The sequence below is a fragment of the Symphodus melops genome (assembly GCF_947650265.1).
Source record: "Symphodus melops genome assembly, chromosome: 17".
Lineage (NCBI taxonomy): Eukaryota > Metazoa > Chordata > Actinopteri > Labriformes > Labridae > Symphodus > Symphodus melops.
The window spans coordinates 20,133,114-20,154,343 of record NC_136707.1 but is presented as its reverse complement, the minus strand read 5'-3'; the positions used below and the strand labels follow the sequence as shown (position 1 = coordinate 20,154,343).

General features: G+C 40.9%; 2 protein-coding genes across 2 annotated transcripts in view; both read right to left on the bottom strand.

Annotated features, from left to right (window-relative positions):
• LOC306837629 (nuclear GTPase SLIP-GC-like) overlaps positions 1–21,230 on the bottom strand; it is a 65,489-nt gene that overhangs the window by 31,498 nt on the left and 12,761 nt on the right. The window contains exons 9-15 of the mRNA XM_079365373.1: positions 18,458–18,674; positions 18,104–18,328; positions 17,573–17,779; positions 17,256–17,431; positions 16,977–17,070; positions 16,805–16,892; positions 16,583–16,698 (exon numbers count right to left, since the gene is read on the bottom strand). Of these exons, the coding sequence (XP_079221499.1) occupies positions 16,583–16,698; positions 16,805–16,892; positions 16,977–17,070; positions 17,256–17,431; positions 17,573–17,779; positions 18,104–18,328; positions 18,458–18,674 (1,123 nt within the window). The remainder of the gene's footprint in view (positions 1–16,582; positions 16,699–16,804; positions 16,893–16,976; positions 17,071–17,255; positions 17,432–17,572; positions 17,780–18,103; positions 18,329–18,457; positions 18,675–21,230) is intronic.
• LOC306837655 (uncharacterized protein) lies at positions 6,459–8,318 on the bottom strand (the record flags this gene model as incomplete). Its single annotated transcript, XM_079365398.1, has 6 exons — positions 7,960–8,318; positions 7,738–7,868; positions 7,324–7,405; positions 6,721–6,802; positions 6,589–6,619; positions 6,459–6,467 (listed from the first exon to the last, which is right to left on the bottom strand). The coding sequence occupies exons 1-6, from the start codon at positions 7,997–7,999 to the stop codon at positions 6,459–6,461; spliced, it is 375 nt and encodes a 124-aa protein (XP_079221524.1). The 5' UTR covers positions 8,000–8,318.

Genomic DNA, 21,230 nt, shown 5'->3' with positions numbered 1-21,230 from the left:
AAAAGCATTGAGCTTTGTTTTTTCTCCTTCGAGTATTTTGTTACGAACACGTTCCATGATGGTTCTCACTTTAGACACCTCGAGTCTTTCTGTTGGGGAAATAAAAAGACAAAGAAACATGTGTATTAATTCGGTGCCATGTTAAATAAAACAAGAGAAAAAGGAAAAGTGTGAGATAGCCTTTCTCTTAAATGTCAATTAAGGATAATTCAGAGAGTACCAACAAAGCAGCAAACATAAGATGGAAAAGGAAGCTAATTCAATATTGAAAAAAACTATAGTAAACATGTTTACTGAATGGTACAAAACAAAATATTTGGCATCCATAGCAAAGCCCAAACACTGTGTCTGACCACACCTCATTTTAAGACTAACATGGGCCTGTTGGTCTTGTTAGTCAGGTTTGTTAATGTACATTTGTTAGTCAAACAGTGTCCGTGCTGGACATGCAAATGAGAACTACACTTGGCAGAAACTAATATTAATACTTGTGCTGCCCTGTGTTTGTCATGTTTTTCAGTTCTCTTCCAAATATTAGGTTAATAAACAACTTATTAAGCTATGGTCTCGCTAGCTTGTCAAAACTGCTGATTAGATCGATGAAGCTTAACGGTTGTGACATCAAAATCAACCGACCACGGTGTAGTTTGCTTGTAGCTTTTTACTCCCTACAACTGCATTAACGCTTTAATAAACTTCACATATAAATGGTGTTCATCTGTAAAGATTATCCTGCTGAAGAAAACAGCTATGCATCAGAAACGTTTGCCACAGAGCTTTTTTTCTGCAATGATCCAAAATCCAATGCAAAAATCCCATAGGAGAATTCTCGTTCGAACCCATGGCGAAGCTACTTCCGGGTTGGCCTGCAACAACACGTCATCACTATTCCAGTCTATTGTGGTGTTCTGGTGGTTGTAATTGCTATCATTATAACATATATACCTGCACATGGACGTGTGGTGGACAGGACCACAGGACATGTGGAATCCTGTCGTCGTGTCTTTGGTGGTGATGGACATCTCTCCACCTGAGTCTCCAACTTTCTTTTCCCTTATTTTTTTCATTGAAAAACAAAAAGAGCTTTTTACCTCTTTCAATATTAAAACATACAAATAGTAGATTTGTCACAGCAGTACATTATTGCTACAAAAGCAGATTCACCATAAATCATACATAAGATACTTTAGACCTTACCTTTATCAGTTGTGTTACTGTTTGCCAAAACCTAAAGATGAAATATCAGACTCATTGAAACAGATATCATCCAAGCTCTAGTGGGACAAAACCTCAGGAAGTGGAGTCCATCAGTCCACTATTAATTCAGTCAAACATGATGGTGATTTTTGTCAGGCCACATCAGTAATTCTATTGCACATTGTTAAATAATAGAGGTAAAAACATAACAACAGTATCCCTGGAAAATGTGTTTTATCCTTACCTGAGCAGAATCATCAGTTTCTTCATGTTCCTGTTGACAGTGTTAAGAAAATCATCACTCCAAAGCAATGTAATATTTTATCATACACTTTAAATCACTTTGGAGAATAAAAATAAATTTATTACCTGATTTGTTGCATTTTTCTCTGCCTAATGTCAAAGGGAAAATATAAAAATTCATAGTAAGTGAAGATACATTTTTGAGAGAAATTATTAATACAATTTAGAGTATTACCTTCAGAGACTTGAGTCTCTTCTTGAATTTTGCCCTTGGTCCAACTTTTGTGATCAAGTTATTGATGTGATTATCCTCGAGACAGTAAAAACTTTCCTCATCAACGCCTTGATCTGTTATTAGGAAAACAATTCAGAAGACCTTAGTCAAGCAAAACCAAACCATTGTGTGAAATGCTGAAATTCTGTCCAGTGTAAGTTGCGAGTATTGCAGAGCCGTATTACAGCACATTTTATACTTTTATTAGCGAGGGTTGCAAATTCTAAGCATTTGACTTACTTGACCATTGGTAAAATTAACGATCAATGTTCTTTATTAATCCCCCAGGGACATGCATTAATGGAGAGATGTAAGAGTGCGTAAGATTGTCTATTAATTGCATATGATTGAATGTTTCAGTATTGGTGGGAAATGCTGTGACCATCAAAAAGAATGGTAATACTTCACCTTGAAATTTTTCTATCCACTCGCTGAGACCCCATTCAGTTAATTTTCTTTGAACAAAATCATCCATGACAGGAAACAGCAACTGTAAAGTAATCACTGTAGAAATGAAAATGCATTTAAATTGTAGTAAAGATGTTACTTTCCAATTTAATATATGAAAGAATCGACATGAAATTGTAATAAATATAGTTTACAACATTTCCCAATTCCTCTAAAATCTTTCAGCTAAATTTAAGTTTGATGAAAATTACTTATAAAGGACCTTTTTAATTTATGCATAAACTTTCTATTCGTAACTTTTTAAAACAAATGACATCTCTATTCCTTTCTCATCTTATGTAACGCCACTTTACTTACAATTCCTTTGGAGTCTGTAGACGATCCTTAACACAAGTCCAGAAATCTCCACAGATGGCTGTATCAATACTCTCAGATGATTAAGTAAAAAACAAAAACATCTGAAGCAGTCATTAAACCTCCATCACTTCAGTCTTGTCAAATACACAAGAGGTTACATGACCTGATACTTAAATCACTTTATGTTCCTCTTCCTGTAAATGGAAGCGATGTTTCATTCAACTTTAAATCCACAATCTCTCTGTCTGCCCCGCCTTCTTGCCATCAGCAGTTTTACTTCCTCATGAACTTGTTTGTTCACAATCACACGTCACAAGTGGATTTAAAGTTTCTTTTTTTTATGAATTTGTATTTTCTTTCTTTCACAAAGAAACTTTAAATAATAATAATCACAACCTTTTTTTTTAACCATCATGACTAGATGAGTTTGCTTTTCTCCCTTGTTGTCAGACACACACAGTAAATCATATATTTCTTACTCCTTTTCCATATTTCTTCTCTGGAGCCGTTGCTGTGTTCTGCAGCTATCAGACAGAAGTGAAGGACAAACGTTTTTATAAATGGACCCAATTTTAAACTTAACTAAAGGTCTGTATTTTAATTAATGTGCTTAATTAATTGCAAAGATAACAGGCATGTGTCAGAGTGAATCATTCAGGTTGTTTTTGATACGTGAAGCTGAAACTCTGAAGAGACAACGGATCATGTTTTCTTTTGTACACAATAATAACATCTAGCAGTGAAAGGGTTAACTGGGGACAGTAGGATTCTTTTTTCTGAGTTTTAACGTTTGAACATTTTTATTAATACCTCTATAAACTTGATTAAATGGTAGATGTAGTGTTTAAAGTCCAAAGTGATTTGGGCTGGGATGTTCTTCTCATTGACTTTAATGAAACGTTTGAAAGGGTTGTGCAGTCAACAATTAACATATATCCACCAGCTGTATGTAAATATAACTTATAAACAGGTTTTATAGGAGTGTCTTTGTTGCTGTAACGTAGATCTGTTATGATGAACCACACCTGTATTATATGTACACAAAGCAGACCAACAGTTTCTGCCTCAGTGCAGTTCTTACTGCAAAACAGCTCTTGTATAAAACAAAAAATGCCATCACAATCTAAAACCAAGAGCAACAACCACTCTGATGTGTGTACTCAATTATTTATCTTCATGAATTAAAAAAATATAGTGCTTGACATGTGCGAGAACGTTTATTAATTTCTGGTTCAAAGTATCAACAGCAGTTAACTCACTAAACAACACACCCAAAAGTTAAACTCAGGATAAAAGATTGCTCCAACAAAACATAAGGCAAAAACAATGAGCCACCTTCCACACAGGTTTACTGCTGTAGGTTTGTGTGTGGTTGCCTGATGTCAGGAAACTGTAATATTACAAAGTAATAAAGAAAATGCTTCGACTTCATGAGAAGCAAACACTAAGTATGCAGAGGTTCGTTTAAGAGTCTGAAATTTGCTTGTTGATTTTTGTTCAGAAACTCTATTGGAACTCCAATTTGTCAGAACAGAAACTGATGTCAGGGAAACATTAAGTTACTTTAATATGATGGACAAAAAGTGCAGTGGAAAAATACAATTTGATACCGTCTGCACAAAATGTAACCGTTTCACAGCTGCTTTATAATGAGATACAGCAGATGAGTGAACTTTGACTTGTTATGATTTGGGTTTTGTTATTGTGTGCACTTTTGATGTTAGTTTCCCTGTTTGTCTTCTCCTCCTGTGTGCTCCCTTTCCCCCTTGATTACCATTTGTTTCAGCTGCGCACCCAGGTGTCACTCATCCCACGACTCATCAACTCCTGTTCTTAAACCGGCTCTCCACATGCAGCCGGCGCCAGATTATTGTCAACCCTCCGTGGTATCATACCTCGCAATCAGGCTTCCTTGTATTTTGCTCTTCCTCGTGATTTGCTTGTACTTACCCTCTTCGTGTTCTCTCCTCGTCAGCTCCCAGTTCAGACCTACCTGCCCCCTCGTGTCCTGTCGTCTCATCGTGTTCACTTTGGATTCACCTCACGCGTGCTGGATTAGGGTTGTTGGATCGTCACCTGGATTGTTATCTGCACTACTCACCTTGGACCTTGGACTCTTGCTCATTATTGTCACTAGTGTCACTACCCCCGTTTATAATAAATTGTTAGTGTTCATCTGTTCCTTGGTCTCGCGCTTGGGTCTTATTCTGGTTTCACAACATGACTGTTCTCAACATACTTCGACTCCCTGTTTTCATCAACAACCTTGACTCCTTTTTCTTCAAACAACTCCAGTTTTGATTCAGACAACAACTCATGAAGTCATCGTTGCAGGGCAGACTAGACAGGGATGGTATCTCAGAATATTATAGAAGACCAATCACAGAGATGCAATGAAACATTTTATGCAAATGTACAACTCTAGTTTAAGAGTATAAAGCTTCAGCGCAAACGGGATTGTCCGGGATTCTGCAAGGCACTCACTTGATGTGACTTTGTATGATACCCCTTTATGCAGAAAGTTACTCTATCTAATAAAATACTCCGAGACAAAAGACTTTGCTTTCAGATCTTCATTCAAACAGAAAAATTCACGACAAATGCGCAAACACTCTGTAAAGGACAAAACAGGCAGCAAAATCAGTCGATATGCAACTTAAAAAAAAAGGTTGAAAACAAATATAATGGAGACGTGGAGCTGCAAAAGGAATGAACATGATGCATATAATGAATACGTTAATCGTAAACATTCAGCAAATACAAATGACCAAAACTTAAACTTTACACGACTGAAATGTTTTTTTACAAAGCACATCATGTTGAGATGGCTGGTGGAAGAAACAGACCCCCAACCTCTGGGACTGATGAAACAACTAACAAACCGAAGTTAGGAGGTACGTTCCGGTTCCCTTATAAAGCAATCTCCTCGGACCTCTGCCGAACCGGAAGTAGTTCCAGACCCGCCATGTTGAGGATCGTGAACGGAGGAGAGAGGATCGAGGAGACACGAGAGCTGACTTCACGGATTTACAGCACATTTGGTTGAATAGAAATGTTTTGGCAGCTGCAGCACTTTTATACCAAATTCACAATAAAGACAAACAATATTTACAATTGATTGAGTTTTATTGCATGATGCACCATAATGAATTCATAATCAAGACTTTAAAACACAACAAACATTGTACAGTACAGTTAATATCAGGAAACCAGAAAAGTTTGGCTGACAATAAAATGAACTTGAATATTTTTTATAATCACAAAGTTAAAAGTTTGTTTTGCACTAAAAAGTGTTCTGTCCTTTACTATTACTAGAAAAAAGAAATATCATCCGTTGAAACCACTAAAATCTAAATTCTTTGATTTTGGTTAAAGATTTAATAAGAAATATAATAATCAATGAAACTGCAGGGTTTAAATCAAATCATCCACTTCTAGATTCATAAAATAAAAACACACAAAATCGAAAATTGAGTATAAAAAAGCTATTAAATAAGTTGATGTCTTGCTGAAAAAGAGATCCGTTACAGTTCTGTCACGCCTCATGCACAGAGGTTATATTCCTCAGCAGAGGCTGTGGGGACTGAATCTGACTCGGCCCTCTGCTGCATGTCATCCCCGAACTCTCTCCTCCTGTTTCCTGTCTCTCTTAGCTGTCCTTTCTAATAAAGGCAAAAAGGTCAAAAAATAAACCATTAACATGAAAAACATATCATCACAGATCCCACCAAAACCCATCACTATTTCTGGCCTGAGGCCCACAATCAATCAAAAGGAAAACTGTCCGATCACTACTCTAGAATCTCTATGTATTTAACTCACATCAAAAAAACTCAAACACGAAAACACATCACTCAAAGACAGCAGAAATAAACATCTGATGAAAAGCTTGAGACCAGATCCAGAAGCCTTGTTTTACTTCTCCATGTTCTCAGTGGGACCCTCAGTGGTTAAACAGGCCTCAGCTGTTTCTCTCCATCTAGTAAACCTGAAATATCCACAAGAGAGTTCAACAGAACACTTGTGATAATCTACTGATGACTTTCATGTTACCATTTCATTGTCTACCAGAATGTTAACTTCTAATCAGGAGTTTTACTTAAACTTACCTGTGCAGCTGACGGGCCGGGTTGATCAGCACTGGTGTGGATAGAAGCATTGTTAGCAAATGCTACAAAAATAAGTGAAGTAATTTTTACAGTTTAAAATCAGATCATTATCTACTTTTAAACATGTTTTACCTTACTAGTGATGTTTCTTTATGTGGGATTTTCTTCAGGTCTTTATAGTATTTTGTCACCGTCTCAAGCTCCTCTTTGACATCTAAATAACAAAAAATTAAACTTCAACCTTGAAAAAAAAATCTTTAAATGTTGGTGTGTACTTCCTGTGTTAAAGCAACAACATTTCAGTTTGGTGCCCTTTGGCACCCACTGGAAGTCGAATGCCCTTTACATGAACCTTGGCCAACTCCTAAAGTTACATACTGCAGAAAACAGGCGATCGGGTTGCTAAAGAGATGGCGGATAAATGTTCCTCCATGTTGGAACTTTCTCTATTGTATCAACCTGTGAAACAACTGTTTAAAGGTGGAAAAGATACACATAATGTTCCTGTACCTTCCTCTCACCAGATACCATCAGTGCTATAACAATGACAGGATATGTCCACATAAACTGGGATTACTTGTGAAATATTTCTAAAACTCAATAAAAAATAAATTTAGATTTATTCTGAATTCATAATTTACATAATTCAAGCATTTTATCAGAATCAAACCACTTTGTCATACAAAGTTGTCCTCGTTTCGCTGGTGTTTTGTTCACTTGTTCACATTCACTTACCTGGAACTGATTGATCATCTGTATTGATCGACAGGCTAATGGACCTCATCATTGTTAGCATCAGTGTCTTCTGGATGTCCTCCTGAATATGATTTTAAATATTATTTACATATTACAGTTATAACCAACATACCTTTTTTAGGATTTACTGGATGATACATGAATTAACAGAAAGAAAAAAAGTCTACACAGACCGAAAGCTTTTGTGTTTGTCTTAATTTTTAAGAAGAACCTGCATGTTTGTATAAATGCAGTCAAACAAAGTTTCTTAGGATTGATGCACATTCCACTTAAATGAAAAAAAAACCTTGATGTGAATATTCATATAGAATCATAAATCAAGATTAAGATGTGTGTTTTACTTTATAACACTCATAAAATGTATTGTATGGTGAATTATGAAATATTACAAACCATTAGTTTTGTCAGATTTGACAACATTGTCTTTTTAGCCTCCTCAAACATGTCGACCTTGGCACGAACATGCTTCTCAATGATGTCCCTCATGGCATTCAGAGAGCCTTTGCCTTTACATTGTTGTGCATCTACAGAAAAACAGAAAATGGTCATAAATGCACATTAATGACATTTATTTGTTTGGTGTCAGGTTTCATATGACCAGATCTTTTGTTTTACCTTTATAGCAATCATCCATGTTTTCCTCAATTGTTATCATCAGGCTGTTGTAGATTTCTTTTTTACGCTCTCGGATGGTTTTATCGAGCTTTGCTTTTATTTTTTCTTCCTACAACAGAAGATAAAAAACATAAAAACATATATACATCTGCAATGCTAACATGGACCTTACTGATGGTGTTCTACATAAGAAAGGAATATCAACAATAACAAACAAAAATGTTTTTATTTGGCTTCTTTCTTAAATGTTTTCTTCATTCAATATGTCAATCAGGAACGTGTTTCAGTTGATTTGCTCACCCCGCAAGTCAAGCACATTTATTTATAAAGCACATTTAAAAACAGTCACAGCTGACCAAAGTGCTGTACAATGCATTAAAGAAACACTTTACAGAGCATCAGAATATCCACAAAAAACCCAAAAGAAAATATGATAGTATAAATAGAAGAGATAATGAGAGCAACAACTGAAACCTGAAAGAACCACCTATTCAGGATCAGAAGACTAACACGCTCACATATAAAACTACGTCTAGAGAGGGGACTCAAAAGAGTCAGTAGAGGATGTAGACCTCATGAAAAGAGGGAGTCTGTTCCACAGTTTAGGGGCTGTCTGATGATCTAAGGGGGCTCCAGGAGGAGTATGGCCTGAGGAGGTCAGTAATGTATTGGGGGGCTACGCCATTCAGGGCTTTAAAAACAAACAAAGTAATCTGAAAATCGATTCTGAATTGTATTTGGAGCCAGTGAAGGGACACTAACAGGACTGATGTGCTCCTTCTTGAGTTGAGTCTCCTTTACCTTGATAATAAGAGTGGTGGGTTGAAGATTAAAACAGCCTTGGAATTCCTCGTGTATGTTCAGTTGAAGAGGATCTTACAGGAGGGTTCAAAGTTAAGTTCTCCTAATCAATATACTATACTACGGTAAGAAATCCATGCGGCTCGGTCCGTAACTGATACAGACAGTAATCTACCTCACTGCTCTAACAGTAATACTGTTTTTAACTTTACAGAAAAGTACCTTATTAAATCCTGACAAATTTAATCAAATTACTTTTAACTGACTCTTAAGTGAACTTATACAATAATATCCCATAAATAAAAGATGAACTTTCAAACAAAATTACTGACTGCTTCTTGAATGCATGTATGATGCATGTATGAATGCAACTTGGCTCCCACAATAAGCTTAAAACAAAACCATTAGATGAGACGTTACCATCACTGTCTCTTACCTCTGTCCTGAGAAATTCCAGTTGCAGCTGCACACCTTTGTGCTTGTTATACTTTTCAACCAGAGTCTTTGTGTCGAGTGAAAAGGAACTGATGGCCCCGTGAAATGGTTCACATGTTGACTCATTTCTGAAACATGATCATTATTATTATTATTTAGCTATAATTTTTTAAAGAGGTATTGTCTAGACCTAGTTTAATAACTTCTTACAGGAAGGTCTTTCTAAATTCCTCATCGATGCTCTCCATCAGCTTTGAAGCTAATTTCTCATTTAGGTTTTGTGGTTTCCCTTTTTTTGGTTTGTACATGCCATTGTTTCCGACGATGGACTTCAATCTACTGTGAAAAGCACTTCCTTTTACTCTTTTCTGAAACAAAAAAAACAAAGACAAACGTTCAATGATTAACTTTTAAATATCAAGGGAAAAATCAATGGTTTGCATAAAGGAACAAAATATTCAAATACATACGGGATATAAGAAGGACTTCAAGACACTTTCCCTTGAGCTATTGGATTTTTCAACACCGTCCTCGAGGCACGTCAAAAAAGTGCTATAGGACTTTAACATGGGCTCATAGAGATTCTCTAATGCACAGTTCAAGTTTTCTTCAAGCCCTTTGCACACCTTTGCTTTAACGTCAGCCTGTAATCAAAGAGAAAACATTTAATGTTCATACAATTATGAATTATTACCATCAACCACTCCATCCTGCTCTCCCGTCTGGAATCCTGTCTTCACATCACCGGCACAGCACTCTCCTGGTTTCACTCCTACCTCACTGATCGACAACAGTTCTATTTCGTATAGGCTTCGCCCTCTAAGGCTATCGCTATTGGGTTCATCCCTCGCGCGCATGCGCAGCACCGAAGAGTTGTAGTCCACGCCCACCCACGATGTGGGCCCCTCCCACGGTCAACCTGCCGGTATATAACCGGAAGGGACCGTGTGTTCTGTTCCCTCTTTTCTTCAGCGAGTAAGTATGCAACAAGCACCTGTAAGAGAAACATAAATTAACCATGTCTACCTCTTCCATCCGTGTGTGTCCAGAGTGTCAGACCGGGTACATCATGCCGGCTGATTCCCACCGTCTCTGTGAGGCCTGCCTTGGGCCAGAGCATGCCAGCCTGGCTTTAACTTCACGGGCAATGGGTAGCAGCTGCCTACGCCTTCCCCGTGATGACCTGCAGCGGAGAGCGGAAGCCTTCGCTGCAGGTCTACCGTACTCCATCCGTGGGTCAGTGTCAGGGTTCCCATCCCTCCCCTCTCCCTGTCGCTAGGGCTGGAGGATGCACCTGACACCGTCGCCGAGTCAGATTGCCCAGGCTTCCCTGGGAATCGGGCTGCGAGCGGCTCCCGGCCCCCGCCGTCGGTGGGGACCGGGAGCCGCTTGGATAGTTCAGAGAGCCGAGTTAGATTGCCCAGGCTCCCCTGGGAATCAGGCTGCGGGCGGCTCTCGGCCCCCGCCGGTGGTGGGGGCTGGGAGCCGCTCTCGGCCCCCGCCGGTGGTGGGGGGTCTGCTTCAGGAGCTGCCGGGAATCATTAGAACGGCTGCAGCCTGACGGGGCCTCACTGTGCCGGTGGCACGTGAGGTGGAGCCGATCGATGAGATGGCGGGGGATTTTCCGCTTCTCCGGCCGGTCCGGCGAGACCCGGTGTGGCCGCGGTTCCCGGCTTTGATCCCCTATCAGGAGGGGGCAGTGGCGGATCCGAGGCTCTTGAGGGCTCCGGTCTCCACCTACACTTCCATCACAAAAGTGGGGGGGGTGGCGGACCGTGGGTTCCCTCCGGTGCCGCCTTTGGAGGCTAACCTGTCTTTTTCTAATAAATTGATTGTGGTCAGACCTTTTTCATATGTTGACAATCAACATATGGAGTGTGTTCACCAGGACGACTGGTTCACGTCCATCGACCTAAAGGACGCCTACTTCCATGTCCCCATCCTCCCGAAACACAGGCAGCTCCTGCGCTTCGCGTCCGGTTATTCCCTGGCTCCGCGCACTTTCTCCAAGTGCATAGAAGCAGCTCTGGCTCCGCTTCACCGGGCAAGGATGAGAGTGTTATCTTGTCTGGACGACCTGTTGTTACAGGCTCGCTCCAGAGAAGAAGTAGCTCTCCAGACGAGGGCGCTCGTGTCTCATCTGTCGAGCTTGGGGTTCATCGTGAACTGGGCGAAAAGCTCCTCCATCCCATCCCGGTCCATAATGTACCTGGGGGTGATGTTGGACTCGGCCGACATGTCAGCGCGGCTCTCCCAGCAGAGGGTGGAGGCGCTGAGAGGATTATTAAGCCGAGTGAAGCCATGCAGCACGGTGACAGCTCTCACTGTCATGCGGCTGCTGGGCATGATGGCGGCGGCCCATGTCGTTATTCCTGTGGGCCTGCCCCACATGAGACGTCTGCAGCGATGTTTCTTTGTTAACGCATCGATCCCCGGCTGCAGCGGAAAAACGTCTGCTCCGCGTTCTTTTATCCGCTGGATTGGATTGGCCCACTGGGGGAGTCCCTGCGTGACGTCAGCGGGGATTCCCTTGGGAAGGGCTACGACATAGAAATCGACCTAAAGGACGCATACTTCCATGTCTTCATCCTCCCGAAACACAGGCAGTACCTGTGCTTCGCGTTCGAGGGGACATCGTACCAATACAACCGTCTGCCGTTCGGTTATTATTGATGGCGGCGGCCCATGTCGTTATTCCTCTGGGCCTGCCCCACATGAGACGTCTGCAGCGGTGTTTCTTTGTTAACGCATCGATCCCCGGCTGCAGCGGAGACGTCTGCTCCGCGTTCCTTTATCCATTGTATTGGACTTGGCCCTGGGAAGGGCTACGTCACGCATCACAAAAGAAAAGAAAAATACAGAGAAAAAGTTTTTTCACAGACGCATCCCTCTGCTAAAAAAATCATCATGTGCTGATCAGCACAGACAACAGGGCGTCAGCCCAGCTTCTCGGCATAGCCAGAAAGCTGCTGGTCTGGGCGAGCACACGGTTACTTTCTCTCCTTGCTCTGTATGTCCCCGGCAAACTAAACCGGGGAGCGGACATCATGTCAAGGAAGGGTCCTTGTCCGGGATCTTGGACCCTTCATGCAGACCTGGTTTCCCAGTTATGGGAAAGGTTCGGCAGAGCGGAGGTGGACATGTTCGCAGCACGCGAAAATGCACAGTGCCCCCTTTGGTTCTCCCTGAGCGCAAAGGACGACCCTCCTCTCGGGGTGGACGCCTTTTCGCACCGGCTATGGCCGAGGACGTTCATTTATGCATTTCCCCCTGTCCCGTTGATTTCGAGCTTCCTGGACAGAGTGAGGAAGGAGAAGCTGTGCGCCATCCTGATCGCCCCGCTGCGCGAGCATGCGATGTGGTTCCCGTGTTACGTCAGATGACGTCAGGCGAGCCCTGGGAAATCCCTTGGAGGGGGGATGCCCTCTCGCAGGCAGGGGGCGTGCTCACGAGCCACCCGATCATCGGCCAGCGCCTCTGGGCTTGGCCGCTGAACGGACACATCTGGTAAGTATGGGGCTGGCTCAGGATGTGGTGCGCACTATTCAAGGCGCTCGGGCTGCCTCCACAACGGCATCTTACGCCGCAAAGTGGGCTGCGTTTCAACGCTGGTGCGGAGAGAGAGAACTCTCCGCTACTGCGTGTCCTCTGCCTCAAGTGCTTTCTTTCCTCCAGTTCTTAGTGGACCGAAATCTGGCATTTAGCACTATCAAAACATACACGGCTGCAGTTTCATCATGCCACGAAGGGGGTACAGAGGCTTCCGGTGGTGCGCAGCCTGGCCCCGCAATGGGATTTGACACTGGTGCTGCGCGCACTGATTGTGGCGCCATTTGAGCCTTTGGATCAGATTCCCCTACGTTTTCTGTCGGCTAAAACGGTTTTGCTCTTAGCTCTGACGTCAGCAAAACGTGTCAGTGAGCTGTCAGCTCTCTCTGTGGCTCCGTCCTGCCTCAGGATCCAGGAGGACGGTAGTTCGGCTGTATTACGGCCAAACCCGGCGTTCATGCCAAAAGTCATCACTAGCGAGTTCAAGTCGCGAGTGATCACGCTGGAGGGGTTTTTTCCTCCTCCCCACACATCTGGGGAGCAGGCGACCTCTCACCTACTGTGCCCAGTGCGCGCTCTGGCATGCTATGTTGCGCGCACAGCTGCCATACGCTGTTCCCAGCAGCTGTTTGTACACTACAGGGCACATTCTGTGGGACAGCCCCTGTCAACACCGCGGCTGTCACACTGGCTGTGTGACGCCATCACACAGGCTTATATCGCCTCAGGAGCTGAGCCTCCGGTGGGCATTCAGGCGCACTCCACCAGGGGAGTTGCTTCCTCGGCTGCCCTGCACGGGGGCGTGACGGTGGACGACATCTGCACGGCAGCTTCGTGGTCCTCTCCGTGCTCCTTTGTGTGTTTTTATCTACGGGATGCTTCCCGTTTCTCAATGTCTCACTCAGTGCTCAGCACTCTGTCTGCGTAAGAGTGGGATGTTCCATTTTTTCCCCTGATGCTGTCAGGCGGAAAATGGTTGTTCGGGGTGTTGTTGTGCTTGTGGTACCTTCCGGACCCAGTGTGGCATTGACTACATCCTGCTTCGCCTCTAACCCAATAGCGATAGCCTTAGAGGGCGAAGCCTATACGAAATAGAACGTTAGTTACGTACTGTAACTCCAGATTCTATGAGTATAGGCGCAGCCCTCTAAGCGGTGGGCCCCACTGACTCCGTAACGGCTGAAGAAAAGCCCTTTATTGGGGAACAGAACACACGGTCCCTTCCGGTTATTTACCGGCAGGTTGACCGTGGGAGGGGCCCACACCGTGGGTGGGCGTGGACTACAACTCTTCAGTGCTGCGCATGCGCGCGAGGGATGAACCCAATAGCGATAGCCTTAGAGGGCTGCGCCTATACTCATAGAATCTGGAGTTACAGTACGTAACTAACGTTCATTAATATCAACAACTGCACCTCCCCCACCGCTCCCCTGTCACAAGGTGTCCCCCAGGGGTCGGAGCTTGGTCCCCTCCTCTTCATTCTTTACCTCCGCCCCCTTGGCCAGATCATCCGTCAACATAACCTTCAGTTTCACTGCTACGCCGATGACATCCAACTATACATCTCCTCCAAAGCCATCTCCAAAACCACCCACTCCACACTCAGCAACTGCCTCACCGAAATTAAATCATGGATGCAAGCAAACTATCTTCAACTCAACAGCGACAAATCAGACATAATCATCATTGACCCCACATCCCGCACCAAAGCCAGTCACAACTTCTCCCTCACCTTTGACAACTGCACTCTATCCCCCTCACCGCACACCCGCAACCTAGGAATCATCTTTGACAATAACCTAAGGTTCGACCTCCACATCAAACACATCACCAGGACCGCCTTCTTCCACCTCAAAAACATTGCCCGTCTCCCCTCACTCACCTTCCCTGCTGCAGAAACCCTCATCCATGCATTCATCACATCCAGACTAGATTACTGCAACAGCATCCTCCATGGTTTACCATCCAAACTCCTCAATATACTGCAATACATCCAGAACTCAGCCGCACGCCTGCTCACCCACACCCGCTCCAGAGACCACATCACCCCCGTCCTCCGTGACCTGCACTGGCTCCCCATCACTCACCGCATACAGTTCAAAATCATCCTCCTCACACACAAAGCACTAAATAACCTGGCCCCACCTTACCTCACTGACCTGCTTCACCACCACACCCCCTCCCGTGACCTCCGCTCATCTAAAGGAAACGTCCTCTCCCCACCTACACGGACCAAGTGCCGAACCTGGGGAGACAGAGCCTTCTCCATCGCTGCCCCCTCCCTCTGGAACTCACTCCCCAAACCCATCCGTTCCTGAACACACCTCCCAACTTTCAAGTCCATGCTCAAAACCCACCTCTATAAACTAGCTTTTAATACTTAACTTCTTCTTTCCCCTCTTCTCTTTCTGTTTCTCTGTCTTTTAATGTTTCTTACTGTTTTTGCTGTTTTTAACTGTACACTGGGATGTAAAGTGCCTTTGAGCTCCTGTAAAAGCGCTTACAAATAAAATGTATTATTATTATAATTATTATTATTATTATTATTAATTAAACTACCGGTGTATACTGTATGTTAATCATAACGTAATGTGTCTATGTTAGAAACAATATCCAACACAGTGTTTACCACTTATCAGAAACAACAAATAAGGTCGTATCACAACCAAAATAAACTCTATTATACCAGATTATGTTGTTGTAACACATCTTTTATTAGATCATCTATAAAAAAACATTAATTTTCAATGAATAGGGAAACATTTTACATGTGTCACGTTATGTGCAGGGTGAGTGCTGCACTCACTTACTGATGGTGCAGGGCTCAATATTTTACAATGGTACAGTATATCTGTCACATTGGTATATATGACATGACAAATATTTTAGATGAAAAGTATCACAATTACGCCTTATATGGAGAATGCTTTGCATTAGTTCAACGTTCAGTCCCATGACAAAACATATAATTAAAAGATATTTAAGATTATATTATGATCTATTGGAACTCATGGCATTACATGAGTGATTAGGTAAAAATAAAATAAAAAATATTCTGTACTTTATATATGGAAGTAGCTGTCCCAAACAATCATACAATTTTATCAACTTTTTATCAATTAAGATGTTTTGATACTGAGTGGTTAAATGTGTGTTTCAAAAGAATTTCAATTATGAAATTTGTTAAAATATTATTTTGTATTGAAATAATTGTGAAAAGATGTAGAAACATTCTCATATAGAAAAGGAAAGGAAACACAATCTTATCTGGTTAACAGAATCATTTTCTATTAGACTGTGATGGGGGCGGCAGTAGCTCAGTCTGTAGGGACTTGGGTTGGGAACCGGAGGGTCGCCGGCTCGAGTCCCGGCACGGACCAAGTCCGGGAATTGGTCTGGTAGCTGGAGAGGTGCCAGTCCACCTCCTGAGCACTGCCGAGGTGCCCTTGAGCAAGGCACCGAAACCCCAACAACTGCTCTGGGGCGCTCTCTGTGGGCAGCCCCCTCACTCTGAGACCTCTCCATTAAATGCAGAGTGAAAACCGAATTTCCCCTTGTGGGATTAATAAAGTATATGAAAAAAAAAAAAAAAAAAAAAGATACTATGTTTTGGTAGTGACAAAATTGTGGAGAGAAAAAAAATCCTCAAACAGTCTTAAAGTACCATATACTGTATGTGACTGTTCTTTTACTAGATATATGTACTTCAGCCATAAACAATTTAAAAATATTTTGAGTGGTCCATATACTGGATTTTACTGTACCTTTTTTGCTAAAATTGTGATTACTGTATGCCAACATTATAAATAAACCTAAAGGCATTGTTATTTGATCTTACCGCTTCTCTGCAGCCGGCACCTTGAATGAGGGAAAGAATCCCATATGCTCCTGACACATACTTCAGTGTCTCTGAGTCATTCAGTTCTTGGAGAAACTCCTGTAGTTTGGGGATTTCTATAAAATTAAAAGAACAGACAGCTTACATAATTATATCCAGAGAAACTTCTCACATTAACAGAAAAATATTTTATTCACAAAGTCATCCATGGGCTTCACCTACCAGTTTCTTCTGGACTGAGTGTTTTTTCCTTCAGAAACTCTTTGGAGCTCACTGTGAACACTTTGAAACAGTCACCACTGAACTGTGTCTGCATGAATAATGAATACATTAAGGTCAGGATTGCATTTAAAGGAGACCTTTGCTTTACATTTTCTGAAATGTCACAACTCACCTGAACCCCCTTTAGATTCCTGAATCCTTTCATCACTTCATCCTTGGCTCGCATGTTCCTCTTAGATATGGCAGCACGAACACCATCTTCTGAACTGTAAGAAGAGATCAGTATCAGGCAGTACCTCATACATTATAGAAGCCCTGACATTTCAATGTCAAATTACAAACATACAAAGTATATATGTTCATATGATTTTAAATAAATACAATATATACATTGCAATAGACGCTCTCCAGTGTCTACCTTCAAATCAATTGTTAAAAAAAAATCACTTACAGATCATCTGACTTTCCAATAACATCAGACTTGGTGCAGATGAAGTGAATCCTCAGACATTGGCCACCATTTCCCATAATGCTGCTGGCACTCTGCAGAATCTCCCATGCTTCTGTCTCTGATGCTGCTCTGTTAATGTCAGTCACGATCCAAACAGTGGAACAGCTTTGAACAACCTAGACGGATCATCCAAGTTGATCGTGAATATCAGGCAATAACAGTACAGAAATGCATTTCAATATAATAAAATAATTTGATAGTAATAAAATGTTAAACTTAAGACAACATAATAAAAGTGATGCATTTAAATTATTTACCTTTTTCCACATCTTATCTCTGCCCTTGTTGCGGTCCCCATTTCCAGGAAGATAAACAAGTGTGACATTCTGAAGAAGTTCATTATTTGGCACCCTGACAGTCACACACTTCACCAGAGGCCAAAACCATTTCTTTATGTCTTTAGCCATTCCGTCCTCTGATCTGCTTCTTGTGTATTTCACAAGTCTTTCAGACAGCTCTTTAGCCTGACACATGAAAAACAAGAATAAATGCACAATAAAAAGTACAACAGACGATCTATAAACTTTAAAGTAATAGGACATGACCTTTCTGTCAAGGTAACATTGGATATAGAGCGGTAGACATTTAGGATCAAGTCCATTCTCAGGTACTACATTTTTCTGAACTACCTCAAAATTGAATGTACATGACAGAAATGACTATACGATTTAGATGTGAAACATTATACTGTACATTTAAAAAAAAAAAAGCACCATTTTTGTTAAGTAATTTCTTTTCATACACTTGTATATGTAAGACCGATACTGTAGATTTATTGTCTTTCTTACTGATTCACAGGTCAAGATTTTCTTCTTTGAAACGACAAATTCTGGAATTTCTCTGAAATGTTTGTCGTTTAGGAGATGATCCACAGAAGGGTTTTTTTCCCACTCTTCTCCATACAGCGCTGACATCATTTCAACAGCATGTTCGTAATCATCAGCATGTTCCTCTTTGCCATTTTCATCATTCAGGATAAAAGTCAACAGGAACCACAACTCCTGCTTCAATTCCTTAAAAGCAGAGTTGAGTTTACTTGTATAGAATCAAATAAATAGATTCAACACGCACATACACACAGTATATACATTCTTTTTAAAGACTGTGGATTAAAGGATATGTTCGTGTTCATCTTATTTTACCTCTTTTGTGATGAATTCAATCTCTGCCTCGTACTTCTGGTTCTGCTTGTTAGCCTCCACGTTAATGATGACTGTGGTACAAGCACTGACACTTCCTGAAGGTAAGAGATCCTTCTCTCCAACGATAGCATTTATTAAAGAGCTTTTTCCAGCCCCTGTTCTTCCAAAGACTCCAACCAGCTCCTTCTTTTCTGTCTCCAAGTCGCAGATTTTTTCCCTGGTGTACAAGAGTTCGATGTTCATTCATATTAAGACATCTGCCTTCTCGCTTTCAAGTGTGCATGACCAAAACATAATTGAGCACAATTTAAATATTAATCCTAGTCGCACACATTCACAGTAGGTGAGGCAACAGCAACTTGCAACTTGACCATGGTTGTTTTACCATACGACTGCAGGAGTTAGGAATTGAAAACCCGAACATCTCTTTGATGACCAACACTACTGCTGATCCACAGCTGCCACATGTGAAGGATGGTATTTTATCTCTTGCTGTAATGTGAATTTCATGCAGGAAGTCAAATGTTTACCAGATGTTTACTCTCAAAGTAAAACAAGTTCTTTTCTTTCCTTCAAAAAAAAAAAAAAAACTCTTGATAGTTTCATCACAAACTGCTGCATATAAAAATCAGCAGCTGCCACCATGTTGTTAATGCTGTCTCAGCCGAGCTGTCAGTCAACCTAGAAGATGCTCTAGAAGATGCAATAAATACAATGTAATACCTTTATCTGCGCTGATGAATGAGTGTGTTCTCTTTTTATGAAACTTTCTGACATGTAACACCATAAAGTGAAAAATAAGAAGCAACTCCGAAGGCCAGTCACAATTCTCTTTGTGACACATAAGCAAATACTTAATATATCTGTTTTTTTCTTACTCTAGAAAAGCATTGAGCTTTGTTTTCTCTCCTTGGAGTATTTTGTTATGAACACGTTCCATGATGGTTCTCACTTCAAACACCCTGCATTGTTCTGTCGGAGAAATAAAAAGACAAAGAAACATGTGTATTAATTAGGTGCCATGTTAAACAAAACAAGAGGAAAAGGAAAAGTGTGAGATAGCCTTTCTCTTTAATGTCAATTAAGGATAATTCAGAGAGTACCAACAAAGCAGCAAACATAAGATGGAAAAGGAAACTAATTCGATAGTGAAAAAAACTACAATAAACATATTTACTGAATGGTACAAAACAAAATATTTGGCATCCATAGCAAAGCCCAAACACTGTGCCTGACCACACCTCATTTTAAGACTAACATGGGCCTGTTGGTCTTGTTAGTCAGGTTTGTTAATGTACATTTGTTATTCAAACAGTGTCAGTGCTGGACATGGAAATGAGAACTACACTTGGCAGAAACTAATATTAATACTTGTGCTGCCCTGTGAGCTGCTCAGGCCAAGTGAAAGGCCCATAGATTAAGTCAATGTTTAATTTATGAATTAATCTAAGGATTGATATTGTTGCTATGGCATGTTGTTAAGAGACACTTGAGGTTTAACATGAAGTCAGGACACAATAGTATGCTGGTGATTGTGGTGTTCTGGTGGTTGTTGTAATTGTTCTCATTGTAACATATATACCTGCATATGTGGTGTCCTGTCGTTGTTTCTTTGGTGGTGGTAGACATCCACTGGAATCATTCTTAACCTCCAACTTTCTTTTTCCTTATTTTTCATTAAAAAAACAAAATGAGGGTTTTACCTCTTTCAATATTAAAACATACAAATAGTAGATTTGTTAAAGTAAGACATTGTTGCTGCAAAAACAGATTCACCATAAATCATAAATAAGATACTTTAGACCTTACCTTTATTATTTGTGTTGGCCAAAACCTAAAAGATGAAATATCAGACACATCGAAACAGATATTATCCAAGCTATGATGAGTGTGACTGGAAAATGTGTTTTATCCTTACCTGAGCAGAATCATCAGTTTCTTCATGTTTCTGTTGACAATATCAAGAAAATAATCAATTTAAGAAAAAAAAACTTTGTCATATATTTTAGCATCCAATTAAAATATTTTTGCATGACTGTGATAAATGGCATATACAACGCTAAACCAAGATAAAATGCTTTGTATTCACATTACCTGATGTGTTGCATTTTTCTGAACCTAATGTCAAAGTAAGAATAAAAAACAATCATATTGAGAGAAGACAAATTTGAGAGACAATTTTAATTCATTAAAAATTATTACCTTCAAAGTCTTGAGTGCCTTCTTAAATTTTGACCGAGGTCCAATGATCGGGATCAAGTCTTTGATGTCCTCTCTATCAAGACAGTAAAAACTTTCCTCATCAATGCCTTGACCTGTTATCAGGAAAACAATTCACAAGAATCTTTGTCAAGCAAAACCAAACCATAAGGTGAAATGTTGAAATTCTGTCAAGTGTAAGTATGTATGAATGTTTCAGTATTGGTGGGACATTGCCGGTGACCATCAAAAAGAATGGTAATACTTTACCTTGAAAATTTTGTATCCAATCGCTGAGACCCCATTCAGTTAATTTTGTTTTAACAAAACCATCCATGACAGGAAACAGCAACTGTAAAGTAATCACATAATAATAAAAAATATTGTATTACAACTTCCCATTCACTTCTAACAATAAAACATTTAGCAGATTTGGTTTCAAAAGCTGTAGTTCACATGCATCCATAAACATTACAAGAACAGGGATCACAAATGGCACTGTAGAAATGAAAATGCATTTAAATTGTAGGAAAGATGTTGATTTCCAATTTAATTAATATTGGAAAGAATCTAC